This window comes from Phyllobates terribilis, unplaced genomic scaffold (assembly GCF_046119375.1).
Source record: "Phyllobates terribilis strain yellow unplaced genomic scaffold, ASM4611937v1 Scaffold_4__5_contigs__length_816908805, whole genome shotgun sequence".
NCBI classification, from domain to species: Eukaryota; Metazoa; Chordata; class Amphibia; order Anura; family Dendrobatidae; genus Phyllobates; species Phyllobates terribilis.
Window position 1 is genome coordinate 482,705,792 of NW_027362764.1, and position 12,075 is coordinate 482,717,866.

General features: G+C 42.0%; 1 protein-coding gene across 4 annotated transcripts in view; it reads left to right on the forward strand.

Annotated features, from left to right (window-relative positions):
• Positions 1-4,064: 4,064 nt before the first annotated feature.
• DSP (desmoplakin) overlaps positions 4,065-12,075 on the forward strand; it is a 53,067-nt gene continuing 45,056 nt past the window's right edge. For 3 of the 4 annotated variants that reach the window (XM_073678733.1, XM_073678735.1, XM_073678736.1), the window contains exon 1: positions 4,982-5,472. In XM_073678733.1, the coding sequence (XP_073534834.1) occupies positions 5,267-5,472 (206 nt within the window). In that variant the 5' untranslated portion in view covers positions 4,982-5,266. Of the gene's footprint in view, positions 4,094-4,981; positions 5,473-12,075 lie in introns of those variants that run through there. The other variant, XM_073678734.1, reaches the window with a different exon arrangement.

Below are 12,075 nucleotides of genomic sequence, written 5' to 3' on the forward strand. Positions count from 1 at the left end.
ATTTTTTTTTCTACATTTTTGCAAAAAAGCTTCTGCAAGAAAATACAATTTTATCAATGTATTCAATGGCGCAGAGAAATAGCCATAGAGGGTGGAGTGGTTGCAGTCATACTTGAGCACTGGTCCTAAGGGAGCCAAATAACTATTCTCCCAAGAAACGGTGAGCTCTGCCACACATGGGCAACTATTTAAGTACACATCAGTTTACCTGTACTATGATAGTCTATGAGTAGTAGGTATCTATCATTGCCTACATTTAAAGGGGACCTGTCACCAGACAAACAATAGCCATCTTTCGCTCTTATTTTGTTCCTTCTGGTTCCTTGAATATTTTGTTTTCTTTTTTTAAAATCCACCATACGGTTCTAGAGAAATTGTCACTGTTCACCTCCGATGTGGAAGGGAACAGTTCTGGTTGCTGCTGATATGTCCTACAGGCTTTGTGCAGATTGAGATTTTTGAATTATTCAATAAGTCAACTTTTCAAGTAAAAATCGCTTCAGGAAATGCTCCTTTTTTGGGGGAAAATATTTGGAGTTTTTCTTTTCCTAATGCAGTCTGGAAGAGGTTTTAAAATACTTTCTCAACAATTTTTTTCCTGAAGAATTTTTTTTGCAGCTTTTTGTTTTGACAGTGACTAGTTTAGAGCATTTTTAATCAGGATCTGTTTCAAAGACGTGACATGTACTTTGTTTTTTACCCCCAGGCATTTTCAAAGAAGTGGAAAAAAAATGCTCAAAAAACTCTATATATGAACAATGAGCAAATAACATTGAAATGAATAAGACGAATCTTTCAAGCTATTTGTAGGTGACTTTTATGGTGATTTTTGTGAACATTACTCTCCTTTTTCCACGCAATTAGCGATCTTATTCACTTAATACAGTAACTAGATCAAAATCTAGGTGTCAGCAGTTGTTTATTATGTACATAGGGTCTGATAACATGCCGTGCCTGCCATGTTTAGTGCTAGACAATAAAGGCCCCGTCACACTTAGCGACGCTACAGCTTTCCCGACAACGATACGACCTGTCAGGGATTGTTGCTGCGTCGCTATGTGGTCGCTGGTGAGCTGTCAAACAGGCAGGCTCACCACCGATCAGGGGAGCAGCGACATCGTGGAAAGAATCTTTCCACGATGTCCTGCTCCTGGTTACCAGCCTGCTGAAGCAGGAGCAGGCTGGTAACCATGATAAACAGCGGGTTACTAGGGGCACACGCGCACATAGTAACCCGCTGTTTATCATGGTTACCACTCACCGTAGCAGAGCGGTAACCATAATAAACAGCGAGTTACTAAGCAGGTTACTAGGGGCACACGCGCACTTAGTAACCCGCTGTTTATTATGGTTACCACTCACCGTAGCAGAGCGGTAACCATAATAAACAGCGGGTTACTAAGTGCGCGTGTGCCCCTAGTAACCCGCTGTTTATCATGGTTACCAGCCTGATCGCTGGTCCCGCTGGTCACACACAGCGATGTGTGCTGACCAGCGGGAGGGCAAAGACCAAAAAATGGTCCAGGACATTTTGCAGCGATCAGCGACCTCACAGCAGGGGCCTGATCGCTGCAAAATGTCACACATAGCGACATCGCTGGTGAGGTCGCTGTTGCGTCACCAAAACCGTGACTCAGCAGCGATCTCGCTAGCGATCTTGCTATGTGAGACGGGGGCTTAAGTTGCAGAGGCTACCTTCAGGCCTATTTAAGAGCCCTTTCCGCTCAAATATATGATCCTTATGCATCGTTTCCATGCCTTCTTGTTTCAAGGTTATGCAAAGTCTCTCCAGATATTTCGCCGATATATCTGTCTCAGTGGATGACATGGGTTGTCACTGTTCCTCTAGTCTTCCAAATTATTCATGCAGTTAAGCATCCCCTGCTGAATCCATATATAATTAGTCTGATATGCAAAAGATTGATGCCTGCAAACTCTCTGCATTTCCTGATCGTGTTCTTTTGATCCTGGATATAGGTTAAGGTTGGTCTCAGACCTACAGGAAAACCACTATTCTCGTACATATCATAGGCACCTTTTTAGCAGAGGGGAATGAGCTGACTCCAGAACCAAATGACAGGTTATACCTCTATACACAGCTGCTTCCCCCTCCCTTCATGATGACCTGTGCACAGGTTCATTATATGCTTCCATCATGCCTAACATAGGGTCTGAGGCCCTGATTCATCAAAGCTTTTATGTCCAAGTTCTAGTGTAAAAAGTTTTGAAAAGTTGCAATATTTTGGTGCAACACATGGCTGCGCAAAAATTTCGCAACTTTTAGCGTTCTCACGTCATTTTTGCCAAGTTCCGACAAAGTGGGAGACAAAGTCTAATAAGCCTTAGTGGTCAGTATAAAAATTGCAAGAATTCAAATTTTTCTTTTAATAAAAATTGTGATATGGGGGAAAGAAAATTGCTAATTTTTTTTAAGTACATTAAAAACAAAAAACTGATTTACACAGTAGATCATATTCTGATAACATAGTACCTTTAGGCTAGGGTCATACTATGTTCTCCATCTGAGAAAATCAGTCTGATTATGCTAATCACACTCGGATCAAAGTTTGACCAGCGTGTGATCCAATTTTCTTGGACGTGGAGACAAAAAAAAACAAAAGTTTCTCCATCTTCTCCATTCATGAAAGTCAGACGCACTCAGATGTCATCCGAGTGCAGTCCAATGTTTTCCACGGACCAGTAAACAAGAATGGGCAAGTGCCATCCTATTATCACAGGCAAATTATGCATGTAGCAATTTTTTTCCTAGGACCACTCTGTCCAAGGAAAAATATCTGGGCCGCATGCTTGGGAAACAGCATTGATTGATTGCCATTCCACTGATTAGGACAGCTTTTGTTGCCCCTGCCATTGCTTAGGGGTGCATTGTGCTGTCTTGTGCACGACCCAGTGGAATCAGGCTATGTGCCCACGATGCAGAAATGAAGCAGAAAATTTCTGCAGCATTTCTGCATCTCCCTGGCAGAAAAAAACGCATGCAGATTGTGCATGCGTTTTTCCTGCAGAATACATGCGGATTCACATGCGGGTTCACATGCGTTTCCGCATGCAGATTGACAAGCGCTTTCCAGGCGATAGCATCACTTGGAAAGTGCTTGACAACTAGGTCACACTGTATAAATCCATGCAAACGGCATGGATTTATACAGTGTGAACCGTAAAAATAAAAAAAATAAAGCTATACTCACCCCCGATGCCCGGCGTGGCTGCAGCGCTGCTTCCTGGCTGGTTCCCGGCTGCCGGCATATCGCGAGACAGAGCGGTGAAGGGCCTGCGGTCACATGACTGTGACGTCACCGAAGGTCCTTCAGCGCTGCTGGCATTCAGAGAGAAGACGCCGGACAGGTGAATATAAACTTTATTTGTTATTTTATTCTTTTTTTACAGGTACAATGGTACCCAGGTCTGGATGAGAGTCTCCTCTCCTCCAGAACTGGGTACCATCCGCACATAGAGATGCATAGAAGCCGCTTGTACAAATGTACAGTCGCGGTTTCTGTGCGTCTCAATGCAAGTCAATGGCGGGAGTTCCGCTGCGCTTCCGCAAAATTAAATGACATGCTGCGGATTTTTGTACGCAGCATAAACGCTGCGGAACAATCCACAGCATGTGCATAGAACATGCGGAATCCCCTTGGGGACCATGGGGTGCGGATTACCTAGCGTTTTACAAGCGTTTCCGCTGCGGAAATTCCGCAGCATAAACGCTTGAGAAACGCTACGTGGGCACACAGCCTAAATGGAAATATTTTATTAATAATAATAATAAATATAAGACAGACAAAATCTGGGTAAGGAATTATTTTTTGTCTGTCGCGGTTTGAATGAATGTTAGTGAATAAAGAACAAAGGTTAACAGTTTTTAGACAGCAGATAATTGACATGGGATTTTGTGAACGACTGGTCGGATCAGAACCAGAAATTGTTAAGATACCAGCTAAACAGCAGAAAAGTGAAGGCAGGTATTTAGAGCTTGACAATGCGGAAACTGTCGGATACTTGCTGAGTGGCAGTAAGGAGGGAGAAACACTGGAGGACTTTTGTCTTGGACACAGACAATGCTCAATACAAGGTAGGACGAGACAATCCAGTCTGCTGCTCACCATGTACAAGGATTGACACTGTGGTGGGCTGAAGAAGTCATCCCAGCTGTAGATGAACCAGTGACCTGTTCTGCTTGTCTTTGTTAGCTGACCACAGTTTAGTACATTGACTCCTTTCCAGCCCTTTATTTATTCTCCAGTGATCACTTCCTTACAAATAGCCATTATATTCAGCGCAGGGAGGGGCGCAGCGCCGAGCGCTGAATGGAATTTGCATGGTTCAATGGGAGCTCAGTGCTCACATCTCTGATTCTGTAGAGACACAATGGCCGTACCTCGGAAATGACCTTGCTAAAATTTGATGCTTAGCTTGCAAATAATAACTGAGCTGAAATCCAATCCAACGCCCGCCATCTGCCTCTTATGTAGATGGTTTCTTTACCTTGTATTATTCGATATTATAGGTACAAATTAATGAATTGTTCTGCCATACTAGGCATCGTAACTATGGTACAAAAAGTTTATTTTACTACATTGCCTATTGCACAAAAAGTCCCCCCCCCCTCCAACTATCTATAACACCTTTGTTACTGCGTGTTCATTTACTATGGAGCCCGGGTAGGTAAAAAAGTTTAATTTCATTCTCAAGTTCAAAAACTTTTGACGTGAAGTCCTACTGTATATCTGCTGAAAGTATGTAATTGTGTTTTGCTGACACAGACATGTTGGGGAGAGCTCGCCGTGCTCAGGTGAAGAGCTGTCATATTTATGAGGTGGTGCAGGGCTGGGGCTGCAGATATTTAGGGTGTTGCCAGCAATCACAATATGTTTGAAAAAAAATATAGACACACACACAGAGAAACAAAGGTGTGCCTCTGGCGTTTCCACAGGAGAGGGCTGGGTAAGACCTGCCACCTCCTACTCCTCCCCTGTCTCTTGGTTCACATTCTCCCTGATTACAGAGGCACAGAGCTGTAGAGCAAACAGGAGAAAGCTCTGTGCCTGTCCTGCTTCATTCCTGATTCCCACTACCTACAATACATTTTTTGGGCCTTGCTATTGACTATCATTTACTTGCACATCTGGAAATTGTTGCCCGGGTTTGGGCTAGCTTTACCTGTCTTCCTTTTCCACACCTGCACACCCAGATCACTTTTCCTTTTCAAGGCGGATGCCTTGTCAGCTATCGATAGAGCTACAAAATGAGTACTAACGGAGGGTCCCATACCCGGATCAATACCCTAGGTAGGCTCACTAGAGCAGAATCTGGCCCGGATCTATCCGGCAGGTATGAGATGAACAACCACCACAAAATGGTTGTAGGAGGAGGAGGCGGAGGAGGACTTATGCCGCAGAAAACGTACTACGTCCAGCAGTCCTACAGCGAACAAACCGGAGAAGGCTACGGGTGAGAAACCTATAAATATTCTATGGTATACTATAATTTAAAAGTGCGAATTGGAGCTTCCAACTGTTATGAAATTATCAGGCAGCTGAAAAAACTCCACAAACGTAATGATCTGCAAAGATTTGTCTCCTTTAGTAGATGGTTGTGTGTTCTATAGAATTGCCACTCGGGTTGTCACATTAGATAATTTTGTTAAAATTTTTGTATAGTTTTAAACCAAAGCCAAGAGTGGAATTGTTGTATTTTTTTACTGCTGTGCTGCCTACATATAGATAATTATCTAATACCAATAATGAGTCCTCGGAGTCTGGTTTCCAAAGCTTTTCTTGTGATTATTTTATAAAACAAAATTAGTAATCTGATGAGCAAAATGAATGTTGACATAATAAAAAGAATGAGCCTAATAGCAAATTATTTGAAAAATATTTTTGAGCATATTTTCCTACATAATGCTTTTTTCTGCATAGCGGTCAATGGAAACGTCATCCGGATGCATCAGATTGTTTGCGGGGTGAGTGACTTATGATAGACCTGAAACTGCTGTCAGTCACCCCAAGTGTGGCATCTAGGAAATCATACATCCACTTGTGTTTCTATCCAGCAGCATTAGAGGAAGTCACCGCTATACCCTGTGAGAGTCACCTGCTGTGAATTATTTACCACGTTCCAAGCCATACATCCCCTGTTGATTACGTAAATGATCTGTGACTATAGTACAATGATTCTAGCTTCCTTGCTGTTATGTCTTGCCCTGAAACTGTTTTGCAATGACAATGTTGTCCACAGACTGCCAGGGCGGTCTACCCAGCCCCCATAGCCAAGGTGGTGGAGGCAGGTCTGGGATGAGATCACTAAGGCAAAGTGGTTGAGCAGACTGTGGAATTTTTTTTTGTTTTTGCTGTAGGCGTTCTCTCAGGAACGATAATGTGAAACTGAAGAAGTTTAGCAGGTTACTTATATCTTTAATTTTCTCACAAGAGATGAACAACCCCCCCCCCCCCACAATCTGCTCACAGTGATTTACTGCCACGACTGCAGCTTTGTTTTACAGGGTTAGATAAGTCAGTGTACACATTGTAAATTCATTCATAGTTTTCCACTTCATTATTTGAAGAGTTTCTCTGGATTTATTTAGAAGAACGGAGCACGGCATATTCACAAGGTTTATCATGAACGGCTGACACTGCCCCAGCACATGGGTCCCCAAATTTTTGGTCCACATCACATAGAACCCAAATCGTCATCTGCGATTTATTGAAGTCATTTTACTATTTTAGCTTAGTGGTATTTGCTGATGTTTTTTGTGCCAAATTCTTCAAAATGGCGCATAGGGGTCATGAATTTGGCCTAAAATTATTTTTATTTTTGTCTGTGGCAAGTTTTTGGGTCTTCTCAACACCAAAGTCGCAAAAATGTATCCAATTGAAAACCCCACCAGAAACCTTACTCCGGGCAAGGATTGGAGTGAAATGTGCCCAGAAATTATGGCATTTGGTAAAAGTCGCAGTTCATGAATCTGTTTAAAGCAACTTGAAAAACAAAAGTTGTTTAGAAAAAAAAGAGGTTGTCCACAACTTTTGCATTGATGGCCTATCCTTAGGACAGGTCATCAATGTCTGATCGGCACCCCTACCAATCAGCTGTTATCGGTGGCGGCGGCTGCCGGCCGGAAGTACTTACTTGTGGAGCTGGCCATCTATTTGTAGTGGCTGCTTATTCAAATCAGTAGGAGGCGGATGTGTAGTACCCTGTGGCAGCCACTCCGCAAGTAAATACGTCCAGCCGGCAGCCACCGACACCGATGACAGCTGATCGACGAGGATGCTGGATGTCAGACCCCGATCGATCAGACATTGATAACCTATCCTAACGATAGGCCATCAATGTAAAAGTAGTGGACTTCCTCTTTAAAAACGAAAGACTACTGAAAATGGATAGAGAATACAGTGCACATACTAAAGCCACTACAAAGGGGCAAATGACTCCAGAAAAATGGAGAAACAGCAATGATGAATTGGTTCCTTAGTGTAGATCCAGCGCATCCTATGGGTATGAGCCTACAGAAGCATGCACAGGCTGAAATAGAGCACGCCATGACTGCCGTCCAGCAGCGTTTCTCAGCTGATATCACAGTACCAACCAAACTCTGTGATTTGAGCTGGTCTGGTTGCTATGGATCTTCTGCCTGGTAACTGATGTCATTAGACAGCTCATCATTAACAACCACACTGTTTTGCATTACTTAGGTCCTCTATTTTTGGGGGGGTAGCGAAGGAGGGCCCCTTTCCAGCATTGATTTAGATTCCTTCCTGCCTTTTTAAGCAGATTTTTCTAAAAAATAAGTTTTATTCTGGTCAAATATTGGCTTAAAATCAACTTGAGAGGCTGGTTCCTAAATAAAAATATCATGTTTTATGCAATGGCAAACTGAATGTCCTGTTGTTTTTTCTCTGTGCTGGATATAATCACTGCAATTAGTGTAAATACTTAAAGGGGATGTTCACTACTGGACACAACCTTCTTAGGTATTAGTGTGCCCCGTGTAAAATAAAAACTGCATAGTCACCTCCCAGACCTATGCGACTCCAGCGCTGTGACTACCGACATTAATTTAACATTGACTGCAGTACTGATGTGACACAACAATGTCACGTGAATGCCAATCGCAGCGCCAATATTGTTGGAGCAGCGCCGATCCAGGAAGGCACATTAGGATCTAAAGGGCTGTCCAGTAATGGACAACCTCTTTTAAAAGTATTTAGATGAGCCGATCTCAACCCGTCAATTAGCGCCTGTCGACTAATGCTTGTTTACATGGCCAGTTAAAAACTGATGGGAACAATGGTTAGGAATGACCCTTCTGTCTCCATAAAGCATCATGTTGATAGCAACACATTCCCGCTTTACATTGGGAGATTTAATGATGATTAAACGATCTGACCACCGAATGAAGGAACATTGTGCTTGTTCGCTGGGTGATCATTGCCATATTTACTCTGGAGATCTAAATGCACCTTAAATTTGCTTATAATTTGGTGTCTTTTGCCTCAATTTTTTTTTTTTTAAAGAAATATAGTTGAATTGTATAATCTTATCCAGTTATGGAGTATGGAAAGCGAGCCTTGGCTATATGTGTCCTGCAAAAATGTAGTTTTGCTGACATACAGAATGTCCACAAAGGCATTATTAATTATAGTGTTTAGTAGTTCAATATCTTGTCCTTACAGAGGACTCGGCAGTGAGCAGTTGTACCTTATTTTATTCCTCTTGCTCCCCAGAGTATTCCTTTTCTCTATTAAATCCACTATACATTTTTGGAGAGATGGACCTTTTTAGTTAGTGGTACTTTTTATGGTCTTTACCAAACTGGTGTTGGTCACAATGTAGAGCACCCTAAAGCCATGCCCCAGAGGATCCTGTGAACCATGCCCCTTTTTAAAGGCCATAAACGGCACTGAATAAATAGGCCCATATCTCTGGAACTGTTTGGCGGATTTTAGATAAACCAATATCAGAATACTCAGGGGACTAATAGATATAGACAAAAAGACAGTACCCACAGCAACAGTTCCTGATATCTGCCGTTTCCTCATTGTTGTAGACTGACTTCAATAATGTGTGTGAGAACATACATTTTACCACTATACAGCTACCTATAATAACTGGAGAATGTAATGCTTATAATGCCTATGCTAATTACTAGTAGTATCACTAATACATACATATAATACTCATTGATCTTATATTGCGATAGTGTATTATTAGTGCAAAGTTTCGCTAGTAGATAAAATGATCCCATATACTGTTAATATGTAAAGAAAAACTGCAGCTGTAAACCAAAGAAAACTCGAAACTTTGGAATTTTTCAACTTGCTTGGGGGTAGGGTGGGGTAAGGCGACTGCTAGGCAGCTACTCTTTACAATGTGGGTGTGTTACATTTCTCTCCTAAACATTTCTACCAAGGATCATTTGAAAGTAGCTAGTGAGCTCACTGTCCAATAAAATGTGTTGACGTTGGCCATCCTGTGTGTTTTGCACACTGCCTTGCACTCTAGGGGTTAACTCTTGCTGCTTATGTGACCTCACATTCCAGGATGGTTCCCTACCCACTCCTGATAAAGGGCCTGTCTAAGGACAAAGCTGAGCAAAGTAAATCGTGCAGCTCTGCTATTGTCTCCATTTCACATGGCTTCTTTGCAGACTTCTTTTCTGTCTTCCGGTTATAAACTATAGGAATTATTTGCTTATTTAATTCTGTAGTTATGAGGCTGGGAATGTGGATGAATAGACCTTTGTCTGCACAATACATATCTGAAGATATAAACCCTAATGATTATTTCTCTGTTTCAGTATGATATATGATCTCTGCTCACTGATTATTTTTTATGTGCAGATGACTCATCCCTGGTACCAGTCCAGGTACATGGTAATAAAATGCTAATATTGAGACTAAAGATGTTAACAGCAAAACTTTTTCAGCTCCCATAAACATTAGATAAGTCAACTGAACCCACCGATTTTTGGCAGGATTGTCCAACCATCTAATGTATATGGGAGCCTCCCCACTGTCCCCGCAGGTTATCAGGTGGCATAAGATTGGGTGGGTGAAATTCAATCACTTAACCCTTTTCTTTATTGGGAAGATAAGTCGATGGTAGATGATTCTCGCAGTGGTTCTCTCAGAGAACACAAAGGTGCTCGGCCGGGCCAAGCTTTGCTGTGTGTCGGGCAGTCGGAAGAGGTAGTTGTCAAGCAAGCGATCATTCAGCCAACAAGTATTTAATTTGGATGGACTGCTTTAGTCTATGTTCACATTAAAATCTGACATGCATTTCCACAACAGAATTGACACACAGACTTTTTCTGTGGATGTGCAGTACAAGATAATCAGTAGACCCACAGATGAATTAGCCTCAATTTGATTCAGCAGGGCTAATCCTCAGATGTCCATGCAGAATATGGAATCCCAATTCATATGCATGGGATGTGGCTTGTCAATGGATTTCATGAGTATGTTGGGGTGATGTGACAGTCCGCTGTACCAACTATTGAGTTATGCTGCCATTTTTCAATGCAGTTTAGTTTTCATCTAATTTATGCAAATACAAGTATTAATCGATCCCTAAATTTTTCTCCTTGAAACCTGTCTCTTTGTTGTTCAGTGACAATAATTCAGAATATTAAAGTTATAGGGCCTTGACTCATCAAAGCTTTTATGCCAGGAAGCTGGCTTAAAAGACTTTGAACAGTTGCCAAACTTTTGTGTGATGTGGAGTTGAGCAGAATGTTGCTATTTTTGGTGTTTTCACATCAATTTGAAACAACTCTGCCAAAATGGGCACAGCTAGGGACGAGCCAGGGGTGGGATAATGCTACGCCCGTCAAATCTAGTGTAACAAAGCTACTCACTTGGGTGCAGGATTAGGTATCACAGGAACATTTCTATTTAAAAGTCTGGTTTACTTCACTCCACATAAACCATAGCACAGGAAACTTAAATACAGCCTGTTCCCGACACAAAGTGAAAACATAAAGTAAAAAGTCCATTCAAAAATAGTATGGGTTCTCCGGCTTGAGTCCATCTTCTTAGACCTTTTGCAAAGACACACTCTCCTGGAGATCTGCACACCTCCACACAAAGACCACATGTGAGACAAACAGGCCTCATTTTACAATGTGAACCACACCCAGGGATGAAGATATGGTAAACAGCCTTCCCGCCCAACTCTTGAGCTGTTCACTATAAACCGGGCCCACTCATGGCCTATTAACCCCTCTTAGGACTATGTGTACTAGAGCATTACTCCAGGTTTTACATCAGAGGACAACAAACTTGGTGATACATATCTCCCATCTACTATGTGTCCAACAGCCACCTTACACCAGCAAAAGTGGCATTTCTTCAGTCAGTGACTGGAGTAGCATTTATCCTTCTGTCAGGAGTAGCATTTCACGTGAGGCACACGCCACTGAGATGTGTCAAATTCATTAAGTGGCATGCACCTCTTAATGAATTTGGCGCATCGTACTACAGTGACACCTTCATTAAGACTTGGGTGCGCAATCCATTTTGGTTGTTTTTGATTATAGTCAGTAGACCCTTGAGGTCTGAGCACTGTGGTTGACCATCGGTGAACTTGAAACAGCTCATTGCATATGGGCAGCTTGATATGTGAGCTAGGATGTAGAGATATTATTACATACTGTTCTTTTATAAAAGCTGCTTCTGTGTTCGTGTATTCAGCTCTCACACAAGCAACAAAACGTGACTTGGCTGTAACTTTATCAAGATATCAGGCCAATGTCAACATGCACTCTGTAAACTTTGTAGGAAAGCTTTGAATTTCTCCCATTTCCTGCAAAGCTTCTATTCCAGACAATAAAAGAATACAAAAAAAATAATGGGCTACTTTCATGCTGTATTGAGCTAAACGTCAAGGCATAAGTCATAGACCCCCTACCAGGCGCAGGACCCAGTAGTAGCTGCTACCTTGGCACATCCCATAGCTACTCCCTATTTACTGATCATCAAATCAAAGCAAATTCTATAATGTGATATCCTATATAAAAGTGAAATTAAAAAAAGCAAATGAGCAGTAGTT